A 20,963-nucleotide genomic window follows, 5' to 3' on the forward strand; every position below is an offset into this window, starting at 1 on the left:
AAGATGTTTTCACTTTTCTCCAAGCAAATACAAGCATTTAATGCAATACTTAAAAGATCTGTCAAAATTTACTTACCCTCATGTCGCTCCAAACCTTTATGGCATTCTTCCTTTTTCAAACAAAAGCATACAATGACTAAGATTCAAAAAGAACACAGAAGCATCATAAGTGTATTCCTGATGCCACTTGGCAGTTGGCATCCAGTCATAGAAATAGCTCAGTCATTAGTGTGGTGGCAAACAAAATTATATCTTTGTGGGGATAGTCCCTTTAGTATAAGCAAGCAAGTAAAGATTTTTATCTGAAGCCGGGCTGAATTAATAAACACTGTTATTGCACTCCTGACATTAAATCAGACCCTCAGTCACCTCAGTAAAAACAAGAAATAGTATAGATGTTCAGAATAAAAAAATAAAAAATAAACACAACTTAACTCAATAAATACATTTTGCTGTAACTTCCACTGGTCGTATCATCATCAAATTTCTTTGGTTTTCGACATACATCATCAGATTGATCCTCATAATATATATGTGGAATAATATGAAACTACTTTTCACAATTATCTCCACTAAAGCTGGAAAAACATAGTACTACACATGGCAGGCACATCAACACCAAAACTCCTATCACTATCAGCACTGTATGTCATATCCAATATTCCCACCCTCCCCAGTGGTTGGTGAACCATTCAAACCAATGGATATAATGAATGTTATCACTTCTGAGTAGTTCTTTTACTGCCATTATCATGTTCTCAATAATATTGGTCATTTTGTCACTATAGTCTGGAATGTAAAAACAACATGTATCTGAACATTTTGCACACTCCTCCTTTCTCAGCAGTGAACATGTCTAACAGTAATCTATTATGTATAGCAGCATCTCTGATTTGTTTCATGTCATCATAAACCATTGTTAAATCATTATCAGTGTTGTTTACTGTTTCCAACACAGTATAGCCAACATGAAAAATAAAATAATAGAACATAAAATAAAACATAAATGAGCATAAACCTAAACTTTGTAAAATACTCATTAGCCTTGTTACTACACCAAAATTGTTATAATTTGAACAAGAACTGTCAGATTTTCTTAATCCCCTAATAACTTCATAAATCTCCCAGTTTGATGTTGTGCAGTGGTGTATCAGCTGCTTTTCCTTGAGATGCTTTCTCCTAAACATAAATGTTAGATAGGATAGAAGACATTTCTTTACATCATGTTCACACAACTTGATGTTGATGGCACTCCAAACAGACTTCTCTGTGTCTTAATTAAAAGACTGCATGCTCTGTAAGGAGTCAGAAAAATCAAGGTTACTTTCAGATAACATGGTTCACACAATCTCTATTATTTCTGTGACATCAGCTTTTCAGCTGCGTCTGCCATGCCATTTCCTATAGAAATTATTAATTTTTTATTTTTTTTTGTTAGTATGCGCTGCACATTTACAAATATAAATTCCTATCAGGTAAAAAAATAGCAACCAACAAATTTGACACTAAGCCAGCATGTATAATAGGACGACCATCTGACTTCAAAATGTTTCGCGGTTTCCACAATGCCCCAAACTCAGGAGCAAAACGAAACGAAAAACAATAGTTTTTCCAGTCTTTTGTCTATCCGGTCAGGTCATGATGTACAGATGTAGTCAAGGATAGTCACACAACAGTGATGTTCCCATCCTCCTCCTTTGTTCACCCACCTAGCCTTTCATAAATGTGACTGGGCTCTCTTAATAATTTGATAGTGACTTAGCCAATTTGTCACTTTTTTCTCTTCCGTCAAGCCTATTATTTTACATTTATCATTCTGATTACAAATACATTTAGACCCTCAGTTGAATTTAGACAACTGTTTTTAACCCATAATGGACTCAATCTTCAACTTCACAATTCCAATTTACATAAATATTCTTAAACGTTTTAATCCAGAGAGTAATTCAAATCAACATCATAAATGACAAAAGTAGTCATAACTACCAGTAGCAGACAGAGCTGGATAACTAATCCATTTAAAGCTCATCTTATGTTGTGCATAATCTTTTCATCAGATTCACTCCAGTTCACAGCTTCTTTAAAGTTTGTCGTTTCACTTAACCCATCTGTAGTGATAAAATATAATATACAATATACACACAATAGGGACACAATAGAACCCCAAACTAACACAAAATGCAGTCACCAAACACACGCTCATACTAGACACGCATGACTATAAACTGTTCATAGTCAAGTTTTTTTTCTTTCTTTCTTTTTTTAGCAGTTGGCTCAAAAATTATTTACTTCACATACAATATTCTTTTTTATGTTTTACCTACTTTTACATGGTCTCTTAACCAGTTCCAAATAATGTCTGTTCATTATTAATTTGTTTTTATAAAAGTCATCTGGGTTGTTTTGGTTATAATATAATTTCTTTGTTCTGTTCAAGCTTTAGCAGATAATAGTCAGACATAACACCATCTCTGTCTCCACTCAAACAGTCTCTCTCTGACTGCACAAATAATCTTTTCAACAGCTTCTTAATGTTCTAATTTAGACAAAATGTAATATTAAATTCATTACAATAACCTTTTTACCTTTCACAAATGTTAAAATGTAAATCTTTAACTTCCGAATAAGAACCATTACAACAATCTAAAATACGTTATACAAGTAACATTTCTAAGGTTATATTAAGTTTAAATGCTGGATTCACTTAACCTTTGTTATTCAGATTTCCTCTAAGATTTTTAATCTTTAAAAACAGTCTTCACCTTTAGCCACCACCATGTCTTGGAATTATACAATGCCAGGTCTAATAACCTGCAGTAGTTAAAACTATGATATAGACATATTAGTTCAATATCAACACTTCTATACATTTTCCTTGCCTATAAGGCAACCAACATCATGTTCCTCATATAAATTAAATTTTGTTACTGTCTCCACAACAAATAATGACAATCACCTCATGGTCTCAGCTGGCTCTTAACCCTCTGGGGTCTAAGGTGTTTTTGGGGTCCTTAAGATGTTCTGACATGCCCTGACATTTGTGCTTTTTTCAGTTGCTTATAAACATATTAATGGCTTAGGTGTAATTACACTCTATTTAGCACAAACAGGGCTATCATAATATGTGAGCAACATGTATGCACATGTTTGTATTTTTGAGAGAATAATGTTTATGCATGGTTATTGAAAAAAACTAAAGTTTCTGAAATAAGGCCACAAAACACATACTAAATATGTGTCAATAAGACTTCTGAATAATGCATTTTGTCGCCTAGAGTTTTTTCTTCAAAATGATCTGAAAATCATCCTGCCTTATCATTCACATAAAACAATACATTGATTTAAATTTTGCAAGACACTTTCTGTTTGGAAAGGCCATATGCGAGTGGGCGTCAACGATCATGCATATTTAGTGGTTCACACCTGAGGAGGCAATGGGGCCCGCATACTTAATGAGCCATTCATTCAGGTGTGTGTGTGTGTGTGTGTGTGTGTGTGTGTGTGTGTGTGTGTGTGTGTGTGTGTGTGTGTGTGTGTGTGTGTGTGTGTGTTGTAAACTTCACAGACAATGCTGAGAGGGTTAGCTCTGGAGTTCAAAGTAAATCATTCACCAGGCAGAACTTCACTGGAGCAAAACTTAAAGTTCTTTATTTGTCATAAAGCAGGGTTAAGGGTAAAAGGGAGAAAACTTTAACTCAGGTACTTCTTCTTTCTCTGGTAGCTCCTTTTTGCATAAATTTACTTCTGGAAAAGAGGCAGAAGAGGTGTAGGATTAGTTAAGGAGATTCACTTTACTCACGCCGACAATTAAGCCTCTATCTTCAAGAGGGTAGTTGGGCTGGCTGGGCTTGAACGCATCCAACACTGTGTCTGTCCTCTTCCCCTGCTTCTCTCCTTACTGTGGCTTCTTTGTTCACTTTTATGTGATTACTAATTGGGCCCAACAGCCTGCAGCTGAGGCTGCCTGTCAGAGGGGAATGCTGCACACCTGTGTTAGAGCTGTCCTTGGTCCTGAACACCACTGTTTCACCCATACCTTGTGCCCTCTGATGGTGCTCTCCATGGTGCTGCAGGTGACCGTGCTGCATTGTGATGGACTGTTTCCTTCTGGCCACCACATACCCCCTTTTCCAGCTCCAAACTCCTATTTGGAGCGCACGCCCAAGAGCAGTCATGCCTCCTGGACATGGCATCAGCATTCGCATGAGAACTCCCAGCCCGGTGTTCTACTTTAAACTGGAAGTCCTACAACTGAAAAAACCAGCGAGTGATTCTTGCATTTTTCCCTTTGTTTTGAGACATCCATTTTAGGGGAGCATGATCAGTTATTAAAACAAATTTTCGACCCAACAGGTAATACCTCAATTTTTCAATAGCCCATTTTACAGCAAGACACTCTTTTTCAATTGTGGCATAATTCTTCTCATGGGGCAGCAACTTACGGCTAATAAACATGACGGGGTGTTCCATGCCATCCTGCAACTGAGACAGTACTGCTCCAACCCCTACTCCAGAGGCATCTGTTTGTAGAACAAACGGTCTGTTGAAGTTTGGGGCTTGTAGGACTGGTTCACAACAGAGAGACTGCTTGAGTTCGATGAAGGCCCGTTCTGCTTCTTTGGTCCAGCTCACCTGGTTTGGGAGGTACTTGCGGGTCAATTCAGTTAGGGGGGCTGCTTTTGTGGCGAAGCCAGGTATGAATATTCGGTAGTAACCAAGTAGCCCAAGAAAGGTTCTTACCTGTTTCTTGGTTTGAGGTCGGGGCCAGGTAAGTATGGTGTCAATTTTCTTAGGTTGTGGTTTCACATTTCCTCTCCCAACAGTGTACCCTAGATAGTTGGCCTCCTCTTGGGCGAGTGAACACTTGCCTGGATTTGCTGTAAGAGCCGCTGACCGTAATGCTTGTAATACTGCCTCTAGATGGTGAAGATGCTCCTCCCAACTCCTGTCATGGATAACAATGTCGTCGAGGTATGCAGCAGCATATTGCTGGTGGGGACAGAGGACTCTATCCATGAGTCTTTGAAACGTGGCTGGTGCCCCGTGGACCCCAAAAGGAAGAACCCGGTATTGAAAGGTCCCCTCAGGAGTGGAGAAGGCGGTTTTTGGTTTGGCTTGGGGGGTTAGAGGTACTTGCCAGTACCCTTTGGTCAAGTCAAGGGTTGTGATAAAACGTGCAGGGCCCAGTCGCTCGATTAACTCATCTATCCTTGGCATAGGGTAGGTATCGAACTGGGAAACTTCATTCAGTTTTCTGTAGTCATTACAGAATCGTGTACTCCCATCTGGTTTTGGTACGAGGACGATAGGACTTGACCACGCACTTTGGGACTCCTCTATAACACCTAGGTCAAGCATTTTCTTTACCTCGGTCCGGATGGCTTCCCTTTTTGCTTCTGGGATCCTGTAGGGTCGAAGCCTAACTACCTTCCCTGGTTCAGTTACTATATCATGGGCTATCAGGGAGGTCCGTCCAGGCAGATCCGAGAAGACATCACGGTTTCGCCACACGAGTTCACGTAACTCCTGCTTTTGCCCAGGGGAGAGCTGGTTACCCATCTTTACCGGCGGGGTTATAGGAGAAGTGACACTGGCTGTGAGCACATTGCTTGTAGGCGCGATAGGTTCATGCCACATTTTCAGAAGGTTTATATGGTAGATTTGCTGGCCTTTCCTTCGGCCAGGTTGGCGTACTCTGTAGTTGACCGGGCCCACCCGCTCTACAATCTCATAGGGTCCCTGCCACTTGGCCAGGAACTTGCACTCGTTGGATGGTACTAGTACTAATACCTTTTCTCCGGGGTGAAAATCTCTTATCTTGGCTCCCCTGTTGTATATTTTGGCCTGTTGTTGTTGGGCCTGTTGCATGTGTTCCCTTACTATCGGCCAGATCCTTGCCATTCGGTCGTGCATCTGTTCAACATGCTCAATGACGGTGCGGTGTGGTGATGGCTGCTGTTCCCAACTCTCTTTAGCGAGGTCCAGAATCCCTCGAGGTCGTCGCCCGTAGAGGAGTTCAAAGGGCGAGAAACCAGTGGAGCTTTGTGGGACTTCTCGAATAGAGAACAAGACATCTGGTAACAGGTGATCCCAATTTTTGCCATCAATGTCAATCACTTTCTTTAACATTTGTTTAAGGGTTTTGTTAAACCTCTCTACCAGCCCATCAGTCTGGGGGTGGTATATGGAGGTTTTGATTTGTTTTACCTTCAATTGCCGGCAGGTCTCTTTCATAACCGTAGACATGAAGCATGAACCTTGGTCAGTAAGGATCTCGTCTGCGATCCCCACCCAGCTGAAGAGTTGGACCAGTTCTCTGGCGACGGCCTTTGAGGTGGCTGATCGGAGAGGTATGGCCTCTGGGAATCGGGTGGCATAGTCAAGGATGACTAGAAGGTATCGGTGTCCACGGTTCGATTTTGGCAGCGGTCCCACAATGTCCAGTGCAATCCTGCTGAAAGGGGTCTCAATGATTGGTAGAGGAACAAGGGGGTTTCGGTAGGTTACCTTGGGGCTGTTGAGTTGACATTCAGAACAGTGACGACAATATTCTTCTACCGCCTTTTTGACCCCGGGCCAATAGAAACGTGTGAGGATTATTTCATAGGTCTTCTCTGTCCCCAAATGGCCCCCCAGCAGGTGAGTATGGGCGAGATATAACACTTTAGTGGTGTATGGCTTGGGGACCAACAACTGATTTATAATTTCACCCCTTCGCTGATCCACTCTATACAACAATCTGTTTTTGATCATAAAATGTGGATAAGTGAGTCTACTCACCCCAACTTGTGGCTGGCCCTCAATCACCTGGGCATTCCCCCATGCTTGGCTCAGTACCGGGTCTTGCAGTTGAGCGGTGCCAAACCGTCCCAGCCTTTCTCCCTGGAGGATTTCTGCCGGGGGAAATTCAGAAAATACTTCATGGGATTCTATATCGTCACGAATCTGTACACCTTCGGGGTCTTCTGAAGCAGTGGCAGTGGAGTCAGAGTGATGTTCCTCACCTCTATCACCATTGTGGGGCTCTTCAGGGCTGGTTGCATCTGCATCTGTGGTCCCTGCATTGGTTAGAAAAACGCAGTGACTGGGTAGACGGTCTCTTCTTCTGCGCCGAGTAGGTTTCCTCCCCTCTGTAGCTCGGTTTGTCCAGTAGGCAGAAAAAGCTTGACAGTCTCGGCCCACGAGGACAGGGACTGGCAGGTGATCGACGACCCCTGCTCGTACTCGGAACTGCCCCCGTGGGGTGACCATGCTTAATTCTGCAGTGGGGTAGTTTCTGGTGTCCCCATGAATACAGGAAACGGAGATCTCTTTTCCCATGATAGGCCCTGCAAATTCTGGCCGGACTAGTGTTACCATACTGCCTGAGTCTATAAGTGCTTCTGTGTCTTTACCCCCAATCTTAACAGGGACTTTAGGGGCGGCCGTCCCCTCATGAGCCCAACAGGTGGTAAGAAAATGGCATGGGAACCTGGATTCCGAGGTACTGGCGGTGGGCATCGGCTCCTCTCGGCCTGGGCAATCCCGGGCCAGGTGTCCCTCCCTCCCACACGTAAAGCATCGGAATGGAGCAGGATTTCGTAGAGGCCTTTCATCTTTCCAGTTTCCTTGGGCTTTTAGGGGTCCCGGTTGGACCGCTTCGGGGTGCTTCCTAGGAGGTTCTCGCTCTTGTCTCGGTTTCCAAGAGAGGTTTCTGGGTACTTCAGGTTTCATCAAGCTCACAGTCACCTGGTGGTTTTCTAGGAGTGCAATCAAGGCATCTACACTTGGTGGTCCCTGTTGAGCCACATATTTTTTTGCATCTGTAGGCAGGCCACGTGTGCACCGATCAATTACTACCCTTTCTACCGCAGGTGGCCCATCTCCTTTGTCTAGCCAGCTTCTTACCATGCGGGTTAACGTGGTTACTTGGGCCCGCGCTGGAAGTGATGGTTGGTACTCCCAGCTATGGACACGCTGGGCCTTGGCAGGCAAGCTGAGCCCATATTGGGCCAGGATTGACCTCTTGACCACTTCGTAGTTTGTTGCCTCATGAATGGTGAGGTCACGGCAGGCCTTCTGGGCTTCCCCAGTTAGCAGAGGGAGTATCAGGTTCACCCAGTCTGCCCTGGGCCATCTCTCTCTTTGGGCAGTTTTTTCAAAAAGGTCGAGATCGGTTTCAACATCATCTTCTACAGTCATTTTGGTCAGATATTCTTGGGGCCTCCTACCGTGTGCCTCAGTCCTTCGGCAGAGCTCGGTGACTGCTGCATTCAGGGTCGTTTGGGCCTGCAGAATGGCGGTCAGGGCTTCCTCCATTTTCTTAGTGTTTCTCTTCACTGTCTGAATCCCAGGCGAGGCTTACTCATGCCCGCATTCTCCACCATATGTAAACTTCACACACAATGCTGAGACGGTTAGCTCTGGAGTTCAAAGTAAATCATTCACCAGGCAGAACTTCACTGGAGCAAAACTTAAAGTTCTTTATTTGTCATAAAGCAGGGTTAAGGGTAAAAGGGAGAAATCTTTAACTCAGGTACTTCTTCTTTCTCTGGTAGCTCCTTTCTGCATAAATTTACTTCTGGAAAAGAGGCAGAAGAGGTGTAGGATTAGTTAAGGAGATTCACTTTACTCACGCCGACAATTAAGCCTCTATCTTCAAGAGGGTAGTTGGGCTGGCTGGGCTTGAACGCATCCAACACTGTGTCTGTCCTCTTCCCCTGCTTCTCTCCTTACTGTGGCTTCTTTGTTCACTTTTATGTGATTACTAATTGGGCCCAACAGCCTGCAGCTGAGGCTGCCTGTCAGAGGGGAATGCTGCACACCTGAGTTAGAGCTGTCCTTGGTCCTGAACACCACTGTTTCACCCATACCTTGTGCCCTCTGATGGTGCTCTCCATGGTGCTGCAGGTGACCATGCTGCATTGGGATGGACTGTTTCCTTCTGGCCACCACAGTATGTATGTATATGTATATATACATATATGTAATATATATATATATTAGGGGTGTAACGATACGCGTATTCGTATCGAACCGTTCGGTACGAGGCTTTCGGTTCGGTTTTCGGTACGCATTACGTACCGAACGGTTCGTTGGACCATTTTTTCTGCCGACCAAAATTTTGTTATTTCAAATGAAGGCGCGTGGTGGCAAGCGCGCTCATAGAGGCTGGCGCGACCACAACATCAACTGGCAAATGCAATGCAAGGAACGAAACTGAGCTACTCTTATTGTGTTTGTGTGGACCGTTTATCAGTTTTGACCTGTGAAGCGGGACTCGCGAGCCCTATGCGCGAGCCTGATCAAGCAACACCACACAGCGCTAAGAGATCCAGACCAGTAAAGAAAGCATTTGAATTTCAAATGCTTTTTGAATTCGCCACTTAAGTAATAATATCGCTGCGAGATCTAGTGAGAAACATGCACATTTCTCTGTTATTAACGGATCAAACAGCGCTGACGTGGAAACCAGGAAGAAACATCGTGCCATGAATGAACTGGCCGGTGTCCACAGATCAGCAACATTCACCGTGGAATGGATTTGCTGTAGTAACACTAACTGCAAGGTATGGAAGTTTGTCAGGAATAGTGGGTTATAATGCTTTCAAGTAACATTACGTCTGTTTTATTTTGACAAATTGCTGCCCTCAAATGTTAATCTGAACTAAAATAAACCTTTGTTTATATCTAGCCTACTACTACAATATTACATTTCATTTTGTCCAAGGAGCTGTTTTGTTTTATATGCTCATAAGAAGAGTCAAGTATAGCTCCATTATTGCTCAGTAAAAAAATCAATAAAAAAATCATACTTTATGATGTTAGTTTCATTAAATAAAAAAATAATTAAAAAAAATTTAATTCAAGGAAATTTCTCTGGCATTTATTTATTTTTGCTGTAGCCTATGGAAAACGTACCGAACCGTGACACAAGTGTATCGTATCGAACCGAACCGTGAATTTTGTGAACCGTTACACCCCTAATATATCTATATTCTACCAAATTGGTTCACAGTTGGAAGCATCTCATTTTATTTTTCCATGTCTAGTAATTGTGCAGTTAATTCTCATACTGTATTTTCAGTTTTGGAATATGTATCCTCTCCCCAAATTTGTCACTAATAAAACACAATAAAAATTATTTAAAGAAAAGTTTACATCTACCTTGTAAATATATTTTTTTTATTAAAAAGGTTACACTTACAACAACAATTCAAGTGCAATCTTTCTTTGTAAAAACTAAAGTATACATTTTATCATACATATTTCAAAGTTAAGGATTCATTACTTTGAATATAGCCTAGGCTACATTGGAACAAACACATAATAACATATTATTTGATTACTTTATTTTTGACAAAACATACTATATTTAACATATGAGCAAAAATTGGCAAACAAAAGCTTATTTGAGGTGGCAAATATTTTACAGTAAAAATGTATAATCTATCCAAAACTAGTCAACGAAATGTTGTCTTTCATATGTCTGTAACATAGGTCTTTCGTTTATATAAGAAATATAAATGTTAATTTGCAGTTTAATACGTTGCTTATTTCAACATATTTCAGTCGATTTTTACTCATCTCAGTATAGTTTGCTAAAAGCGGATCATTCATTCACACACAGAAACGTGATTCAAATTTAAACAGTCTTTTTGCGAGCGCGCATCTCTGCCATTCATTCATTCACACACAGAAACGCGATTCACTTGAGAATGAAAAAAACGTACTACAGTATTCTCAGGATCCGTTGCTCCTCGAAATACCAGCACTTCTGAGGTACATTTTCCATTATTCCTCACAGCGCTGCGAGACGGTGTAAACAAGTACAATGATCTGAATAAACTTGATGTGTTTTCTCGAGCTGATATGGGGGCGTTCACAGTTTGTATGGATCGCCTCAGTCATTTGCATTTGAATAGCGCGCGCTCTCCGTGGGCGGAGTCACATTAAAAATAATTAGCTGAGAAGAGAACGACTGACATCTCTCTCTTTTCATACAGATTACATAAACTGAGAATATTTGTTTTTTATAAAAATTACTTCATTTAAAAGAAGAGAATTCAAGCTTCATGCCTGTGTGTCTGTATGCCTGTTTGACTGAGTATTCGCTGAGTTACAGTTAATTTTCAGACGTGTTTCAGAATTGACTTCACTGACAGAGAGGAGGCAGAACTCGCATCATGTTTATTTTTCTTTATTTGGCGAAAAGCACAACACTTTGTTTTTATTATGAGTATACACAAAAAAAATACACACTTAACAGGATCGATTGATGTATAACACAAGCATATAAGATAAAAAATTATATATTTTTTTTTTTGCACTGATAAGGAAAAAAACGAGCCTATCGACCTCAGGGGGTTAATAAAAGTTCATTCCCATTAGCTCTTAATCTATAATATTCTTCTCTTCAGGGTGTTGTCCCCTGGCATAGTTGCATAGAGTTATGGACACTTGTCACAATGAAAAACAAGCCATCCAAGCAATGCGGTTTCTGGTGAGTGGTATAGAGGAACTCACATTTCTGGGTCAGACTGCCGTAACTTCTCACAGCTCATCCCCCTTTAACCCTCTGAGGTCGGCAAACGCGCCCCTGCGTTTTGCTGAATTTTCTTCACATTGTAGCACAATAAACTTAAATTACTCCGTCATTTATGGTCATACAGAAAAAAGAAATATAAAAAAAGAGTCTGTGTCATGATTCTGCCTTCTTGTCTCTGATTTTCCCTGGTCTTGAGGCAGGATCATGACAGGCCCATGTTTCATGTGCAGCACATGGCCATTTGTTTGGCCATGTGCTTGCGTTGTCTCTCATGTTACCCCGCCCCCTTGTTACCCTTGTTTAGTCATTATTGTTTCACCTGTGTTCCTGATTAGTTTGTTGCTTTCACCTGTGTTCTTCATTAGTTGCTCCCTATTTTATCCCCTTGTGTTTGTTGTCCTGTGCCGGTTCATTGTTAATCAATGTGAGATCTGTCCGTGAGTAAGTCTGTTGAAAGTCTTGTCTAAGTAGTAGTAAGTAGTAGTTTGATCCTGTTTCTGTTATAGTCTAGTTTAGTCATCTCTTGTCTGTCTTGCCCTTGTTTTGCCCCCTCGTGGGTTTTGTTTTCTGTTTTGTGTCTAAATAAACCCTTGAAATGTCTGCAAATGGTCTGCGATTGGGTTCTCTCCTTCTACACCATGACAGAATGAACCGGCCTTCTGTCATGGTGTAGAAGGAGAGAACCCAATCGCAGACCACTTTTGTATGTGTCCACTTACAATCAAATCAAAACATTGTGCTTTTGTAAAATAAAGAAAATAATCAGGACTCTCCATCGCGGTAAACTTTTTTTTCTTGAGCACGTCTATAAACTGAAACAAAACTCAGCGAATACTTGTCACACATTTATGAGCCATATACCTTTATACACTTAAGTGTGTACTTTTAAATGATCGGATTCAAACTGAAAACAAATATTCTCTGTTTAAGTAATTTGTATAAAACCAACAGGATGTCCAGTATCTCAAACGCTTGCTAATTACTTTTAATTCGACCACGCCCACTCGCGCAAAAGTGATTCACATGCAAATCGTCCACATGGAACGCGAACGCCCTTGTTACCTCAAACACAAAACACCAAAACACTTCACAAGTCTCTGCTTTTCGTCGAGTTTGGAAGACACGTCTGAGCTTACATTGGATTTACCTAAGAAGAAGAAGAACGCGATTTGAAGACAAGAAAGATGTAAGGTAAGAAATTCTTACTTATTAGTTTATGGTATTGTTGCATAAACTTCACATTGCAGCTGAACTGTTGCTAGATATATGGTGAATATTATACTATTTAGACCCGTGTTTACTGTTAAATACTGTTTGTGGATATCTGCTCAAACATAGATATGTATAACCATTTTGGAGCGCGATCGCGTTTGAATGTATCATATTTTGGAGCGCGATCCCGTTTGAATGTATCATATTTTGGAGCGCGATCGCGTTTGAATGTATCATATTTTGGAGCGCGATCGCGTTTGAATGTATCATATTTTGGAGCGCGATCGCGTTTGAATGTATCATATTTTGGAGCGCGCTGTGGGTTTGAATGTATCATATTTTGGAGCGCGTTGTGGGTTTGAATGTATCATATTTTGGAGCGCGATCGCGTTTGAATGTATCATATTTTGGAGCGCGATCGCGTTTGAAAGGAAAAATGCACCAAACATTAGGCTTCATGTTTTTACTATTATCTTATTTCATATCATCATAACGAATGGAAACATTTGAAGTAACATAAGATAATCAATATATTTTTCTCTAGCATTGTTACTGAAATCTTTTGGAAGATTTATAGGCTGCTATAGGTTATTGTTATTATTATTTTATGCAGTACTGCACATAGCTTGTGCCTACAAGGCACAACAAACATGGTGTTCATTATATTATATATTGTTGGAAACATTTGTGTGTGTGTGTGTATTCTGTGAATTTTAAAAAGCAATTTTAACCAGAAAAATCTAAAATTTATTCCCAAAATCGTGCAGGCCTAGTTTCTCTTGATACCAGTATGTTCACTTTTTTTCTTTTCTTTCAGGGACCAGATGCAACTGAGTCCTGCTGACTTCAACATTCACATGAGTCTCTGTACATGAACATGGTAAAGTGAAAATCAAACACCTTGGAATTGAAAGGTATGTACAATGTTTTTAGGAATGGCACAAAGGTCTCTGTCTTTGGATCATTGTTTTCAATGTGCTCTTTTGTCATTTGTTGTGTATCTTTGGATTATGTTGTGTTGTAAATAAATCCAAACAATCTAAAAGCCATTATTTTTTAAATCTCCTCATTCTTTGTGCAAGGTTGCTCTGAATGACAGGGCCTGATCGCTCCTAATAGGGCAGTTAGGGGAGTGTCTTTGTCTTTCTCAGGTGTTGAAGGCTTACATATTCATGAGATGATCACGCCTCTTCTCATATGGCTTTCTCACACAAAACACGTCTTAGAAATTTTAAATCAATATATTGTCTTATCTGAATGAGCAGTCAGGGTGATTTTCACATAGTTTTGGAGCAAATATTCTAGGCTACGTGATACAATTTTCAAAAGTCTTGTGAAGAAATAATCAGTATGGGTTTCATGGCCTTATTTCAGTGACAATTTTTTGGGGTATTTTCACAAACCACGCATAAATGTCATTATCTCAAAACTACAAACTTTTACATACATGTTGCTGATATATTATTGTAGCAGAGTTTGTGCTAAATACAGTGTAATAAGACTTTAACCATGACAATGTCACAAGTAACAGAAATAAGCACAAATGTCAGAGCATGTCAGAACACCTCCAGGGCCAGAAAACAGCTCAGACCTCAGAGGGTTAACCCAAAAAAATTGTCACTGAAATAAGGCCATCAAACCCATACTGATTATTTCTTCACAAGACTTTTGAAAATTGTATCATGTAGCCTAGAATATTTTCTCCAAAACTATGTGAAAATCATCCTGACTGCTCATTCAGATAAGACAATATATTGATTTAAAATTTGTAAGACGTGTTTTGTGTGAGAAAGCTTTATGCGAGTAGGCGTAAACACATCCTGAATATGTATGGATTTTCACACCTGAGAAAGACAAAGACACTCCCCTAATGGCCCTATTAGGAGCCATCAGGCCCTATCATTCTGAGAAAACTTGCACAAACAATGAGGAGATTTAAAAAAGAATGGCTTTTAAATTGTTTGGATTTATTTACAACACAACATAATCCAAAGATACACAACAAATGACAAAAAAGCTAATTATTGAAAACAATGATCCAAAGACAGAGACCTTTGTGCCATTCCTAAAACATTGTACATACCTTTCATTTCCAAGGTGTTTGAATTTCACTTTACCATGTTCATGTACAGAGACTCATGTGAATGTTGAAGTCAGCAGGACTCACACAGGATACACACACACAAATGTTTCCAACAATATATAAAGAACAGGTTTGTTGTGCCTTGTAGGCACGTAGCGTGCAGTGCTGCATAAAATAATAATAACAATAACTTATAGCAGCCTATAAATCTTTCAAAAGCAACATTTCAGAGTTACAACTACGCTAGATAAAAATATATTGATTATCATATGTTACTTCAAATGTTTCCATTCGTTATGATGATATGAAATGAGATTAGAGTAAAAACATGAAGCCTAGTGTTTGGTGTGTTTTGCTTTTCAAACGCACAGCGCGCTCCAAAATATGATACATTCAAACGCACAGCGTCATAACATGGACGTACATTCAAACGCACAGCGCGCTCCAAAATATGAAACATTATGGTTAACATATTATACATATCTACGTTTGAGCAGATATCCACAAACACAGTATTTAACAGTAAACACAGGTCTAAATATTATAATATTCACCATATATCTAGCAACAGTTCAACTGCAATGTGAAGTTTATGCAACAATAACATAAACTAATAATTAAGAATTTCTTACCTTACATCTTTCTTGTCTTCAAATCGCGTTCTTCTTCTTCTGAGGTAAATCCAATGTAAGCTCACGGCGTGTCTTCCAAACTCGACGAAAAACAGAGACTTGTGAAGTTTGGTGCTTTGTTTTTGAGGTAACGAGCGCATTCGCGTGACGCGTGGACGATTTGCATGTGAATCTCTTTTGCGCGCGTGGGCGTGGTCAAATTAAAAATAATGAGCAAGCGTTTGAGAAGCTGGACATCTTGTTGGTTTTATACAAATTACTTAAACAGAGAATATTTGTTTTCAGTTTGAATCCGATCATTTAAAAGTACACACTTAAATGTTTATAAAGGTATATGGCTCATAAATGTGTGAATAGTATTCGCTGAGTTTTGTTTCAGTTTATAGACGTGCTCAAGAAAAAAAAGTTCACAGAGACGGAGAGGCAGAAAGCACACCCTGTTTATTTTCTTTATTTTACAAAAGCACCATGTTTTGATTTGATTGTAAGTGGACATATACAAAAGTAGACATATCACAGATTCTTTTTTCATATTTCTTTTTTTCTGTATGACCATAAATGACGGAGTAATTTAAGTTTATTGTGCTACTATGTGAAGAAAATCCAGCAAAACGCACCGGCACGTTTGCCGACCTCAGAGGGTTAATGATCTAATGATGCTGCTGGCCTCATAGTCATCCGCTCCACTCTCATACCCATCTCACATAAAACATCTCCCATCAGGAGATGCCCAATGGCGGCGGTGACCCCCTGCCTTAGGTTGCCCTCTGTCAGGCCAAAGAGGATCTTACCCGTCATTGAGAAATCACCTTGTACACACTGGTAACCACTCTTTCCCATTACGAGATCTTTGACAATTTTCTTCAACAGAATCACTTGTTTTCTGGAGCTTAGGGAAGGCGCATTCAAGAGTCACCAGAGCCGTCAGGTTGCCTACTAGTGTTAGCACAGGGAGACAAGTTAATGACAGCAGTATTTAATCACTTATCTCTGTTAAACCTCTTCAAATCAGCAAAATATCAGTGAGTTTAGATCACATCCGTCTATTCACTGTACATCTACGTCTGTAGCCGGAGCCATCATCTATCATGTATCACTGTCTCATGGTGGAGACTTAAGATCAGAAAAAAAAAAAACCTTACTGGTCCTATAATAAACTAGTCAAAAATGTCACTTATATTATTGTCTGCATTATTATTTTAAAGACTTATTTAAAGTCATTGAATTTTACTTTTAAAACATTTAAATACAAATTGCCCTCTGAATGGCAATGATTTATTTTAACATCTCTGTGTCTATGATTTTCAACTGCTACACTGTGCTTTACTATAAATAGCTCATTATCACTTGTGACACAGGCTCAGATAGCAGCTTTTGCCTGACATTGAAAGAGAGAGAGAGACTCAGTCTTTTCATAAACTTGTAACATTTTCATTCCACTATCTTTTAACACAAGCCCAGCTTAAGACATATGAAATTACATGCGTTTTCACATAAACATAATATTTATATATTTTTACAACTAATTTGTTGGAGTCATCATTGTCTGTAAGTTGACATCAACCTGTATTTATCCAATCACTTATAATTAAAAAAATGTATTATAGATCTTTCATTCAAAAAGATTGCCTTAAGACTTGAATCTTTTGACCTTATTTTTATGTTGGTTTTCAGACGAAAACGTTATTATTGTCCTATTAAACACTGACCTACTTTCAAACCCAAATTAACACCCAATTTTTTTTTTTTAACTTTTACATGTTTTTTTTGTTTTGTTTTTTTTACACCTTCCGATCGTGGGCATTTACAGTTACAGGCTAAATTACCCTGCTGACCACAATTAAAACACTCTCTGCCATTGAGCTTTCAAACGGCTCCAACTTAATGCACACCCTTGAAGCAGTGTGTCCCAATCAGGAATGTTAACAGAGCTAATAAGCAGTTCTCTGTATTCTTTTGACAGTCCACCAGTGGTGGATTCAATCATAGTAGCCGAATCATAATCTTCATCATTATCATTGGCAGCACATTAATTTTCATAAGCTGCACGGAAACGCTCAACATATTCTAGGTGGTTTTCACAAAGTTTCTGTTTACTTTAGTCACACTTGTCCAGGGAAATGAACCCCAACCCATAATTTCCTTTACTTGCTTTTTGTAAAGCACAGTTATTCATAAATAGTCCCATAAATTCAGAAATTATATTTTCATAACATTAATTTGTCCTACTATATTTCTTTTCATCTATCAAATGGTTAGTCTGCAGATTCAACAAGTACTATCATTATTGTCTCTGTCCCACTTATCTCTACTGTTTTGCAGAAAACAAAATATTAAATTACTTATATCTCAATCTCCAAGTCGCACACACAGCATTATAGCTGCTTTCTCCTTCAATCCTTATCATATAAATGTAAGTTCTCTAGACATTAATGTCATAATGTAAACAGTCCTTCTGTTATTCACTTCCCTTTACAACAGGGTCTTTAACTACTGTCAGCCTATTGACACTTATTGTTCCTTCTCTATGGAAATCATGGTATTTAATTAACCTTTAAATACTTCTCAAACATTTGAACCCATACACTCTCCTCATCAGACAAAACACTGGTGTATCATATTGATAATGTTTACTCTTTTTACTCTGAGACTTCCCCATGATGGTCAGTTAAACTCTGTGGCCGTTTTCGGCGCACCTATATAACTCTAGACGTCTCTAGAGAGATCAATTTTCACCTCAATTGAAAAAGGTGAGCACTCACAACTTGCTCACAAATTTGATCATCCAGACCCTCTGGGTTTCCCCCACTACAATACCGTGGATTATCTGAACCCACCAGACTAGTGTCCCCGTACTAATCTTGACTAGTAATCTATACTAGTCACCACAAAGTCTCCCTCTACCATCATGAGTCAATCCCTCTGGTACCTTTTATAATTTAGACTTTGTCTCTTACCAGTCTCAGTTTACGCCACTTCAGTTCTTTTGATGATTCCAGTGGTGTCTCTCTTGGACTCTGGCGGTTGGCCCCTCTCTCTCAAGTTTACGAGGTAGGGCTGTAACTGCTCAGTCCAGTAGGCCAAACACCGTCCGCTCTCGGGTCCAAGAGACACATCTAAGGAATCCTGCCAACAACGCCAAATTTTGGTGGCAAACAAACTTATATCACTGAATAAGAGACAAAAATTTCCAATAGTCTTTGATGAGGTTTATTTTCTTGCAAGAAAAGGTCAGCAGTCATACAGTCACACAGTGTGACAGTGAAGGGAGGGCATCCTTCCTACTTTATAGTTTTGACTCCCAGAATGTTATCTTTCTAGGCCAATGATGGTATTTCAACCATACGTGGAACATTCTTAGACCATGAGTATTAGGTATTAAGTCTATAGGTATGCGCGTTTGAATATATATTTGTGCAGGCGTGTAGTCTTTCTTTACAAATTGACCTCAACAAATTACTTGTCTGGCCTTAAAAAATTATAATACAGAATTGTTTTTTATCGCTTCCGCGTAGCCATGTGAACTGGATTTATTTTGACAACGTTTTATTTAATGTGTGACTCGCCTGCTATTTATGCTGCTGAAATGTTTATGTTGTTTGTCTGGAAGCTGATTGTCCGTTTGAAGAAGGAGATTCAGTCTTTGAAGGAAGAGCTGGCTCTAGTGACTGGAGAACAAAGAAGTGACAAGTTAAACCAAGAAGAGATCCAGCAGTATGTACCCATTAATTCCTCAATTCTCAATCTTTTAAAACATAAACTAATAATGAATTGAGATTACTGATGGCACTGTTTATGTGCATGCGAGATAATAGATCAGACTGAATGATTTGTTCACGATTTGGATTAATTGAGTTTCAGCAGTTAACAGCACACTGAAATATTTTTCATAAATACAGAAGACTAAATAATGAACTTGACATTGGCTAGTTGTTATGGTTGCTGGAAAGAGGAAAGGAGTTGAGCTGTGGATCTAATCGCATGGAACAGAAAATACTAGAATAATGAGCAACCACAAACCGATACAGTTTGGCAGCAAAACAGTAGTTGCTTTTGCATTTTCTTCAAATTTGCTACATCACTAGATATACTCAAGCTTCACAGCCAATGGGAGTTGTTGCTCATGCCACCTTAAACGACCAATTCACATTGAAAATTAATGAATTCATATTGTTTTGTTGTTGCAGTTTGCTTTCTTGTATGTGTTAATGCCTTTTAGTGTTTTACACTAGGCATGAATATTTTTCCTGTTTTGTAGGTTGGAAGAGCAGGTAAATGTGTATCTGGAAGACCCTGACAATGAAGTAACATTAGACCTGGGGCCTGATATGAGGAAAATCCACTTTTGTTTCTTTCTGCTAAAGGTACAAGCTCTTTATGATTATTGTGTGTGTGTGTGTGTGTGTGTGTGTGTGTGTGTGTGTGTGTGTGTGTGTGTGTGTGTGTGTGTGTGTGTGTGTGTGTGTGTGTGTGTGTGTGTGTGTGTGTGTGTGTGTGTGTGTGTGTGTGTGTGTGTGTGTGTGTGTGTGTGTGTTTTCTCCCTAGTCTTGCAGTCTTCCAGTCTTTCCTCAACATTATTAATATTGTCTTTTTTCTATGAAAACTGTCAAAATTATGTTATTTGAGTTTCTGTTCACTAAACTTGCAGCAAAAGCATGGTTCTTTATAAATAATCATTGCTAAAAGCCAGACGATTTGGTCTTTAAAAAACATTTGCTATTGTCAAGTCACCTTTATTTATATAGCGCTTTTTACAATATAGATTGTTTCAAAGCAGCTTTATAGTGATAACAGGAAAATAATGCAACAAAGTTTGTTTTTAGAAGAAAATAGCGTCATAGTCATTCATATTTCTGAGGTCAATCATCATACATAATACACTGAATACATCATACACTGTTCGTTGGTCAGAGGAGAACTTTTGAGAGCTTCTGGCATGCTTAGTTGGGGACATTTAATATTCAACAATATTATTGATCTGCCTGCATTGACACCATTATATGAGAACTGAACTGAGCTGGACAATGTCATCACAGTTTTCTCCAGAGCGGCTATATATATGTATGTATGTATATATATATATATATATATATATATATATATATATATATATATATATATATATATATATATATATATATATATATATATTAACTAAATTAATAACTTTTTACAACAAAAATGAACCATCACTGAAGTTACTTATAATGGACTGTGATACTATTGTCTTCTAGAAACAAACTTTGTTGCATTATTTCCCTGTTATCTCTGTAAAGCTGCTTTGAAACAATCTGTAGGGCTATATAAATAAAGGTGACTTGACTTGACTTAATCACCACGATAAGCCACTTTTGAGGGAACTCAACGTTGCATCATGATGTTGATGCTTTAGGAACACTTCTGCAGAACCTGTGTCTGAGGCCCTATCCACACGGAGACGCGTTTTGCTGTATACGTAAACATTTTTTTATCGTATCAGCGCTTCGTCCAGACGGATCTGGCGTTTTGG

General features: G+C 39.4%; 1 protein-coding gene across 4 annotated transcripts in view; it reads left to right on the forward strand.

Moving 5' to 3' along the window:
* kif6 (kinesin family member 6) overlaps positions 1 to 20,963 on the forward strand; it is a 166,574-nt gene that overhangs the window by 77,932 nt on the left and 67,679 nt on the right. For all 4 annotated transcript variants that reach the window (XR_014199205.1, XR_014199206.1, XM_082143467.1 and 1 more), the window contains 2 exons: positions 19,065 to 19,168; positions 19,713 to 19,818. Coding sequence is in view for 2 of the 4 variants with exons in the window: in XM_082143467.1 (XP_081999593.1) it covers positions 19,065 to 19,168; positions 19,713 to 19,818 (210 nt within the window). In the remaining 2 variants the exon portion in view is untranslated. The remainder of the gene's footprint in view (positions 1 to 19,064; positions 19,169 to 19,712; positions 19,819 to 20,963) is intronic.

The sequence above is a fragment of the Leuciscus leuciscus genome (assembly GCF_965113295.1).
Source record: "Leuciscus leuciscus genome assembly, chromosome: 17".
Taxonomy (NCBI): domain Eukaryota; kingdom Metazoa; phylum Chordata; class Actinopteri; order Cypriniformes; family Leuciscidae; genus Leuciscus; species Leuciscus leuciscus.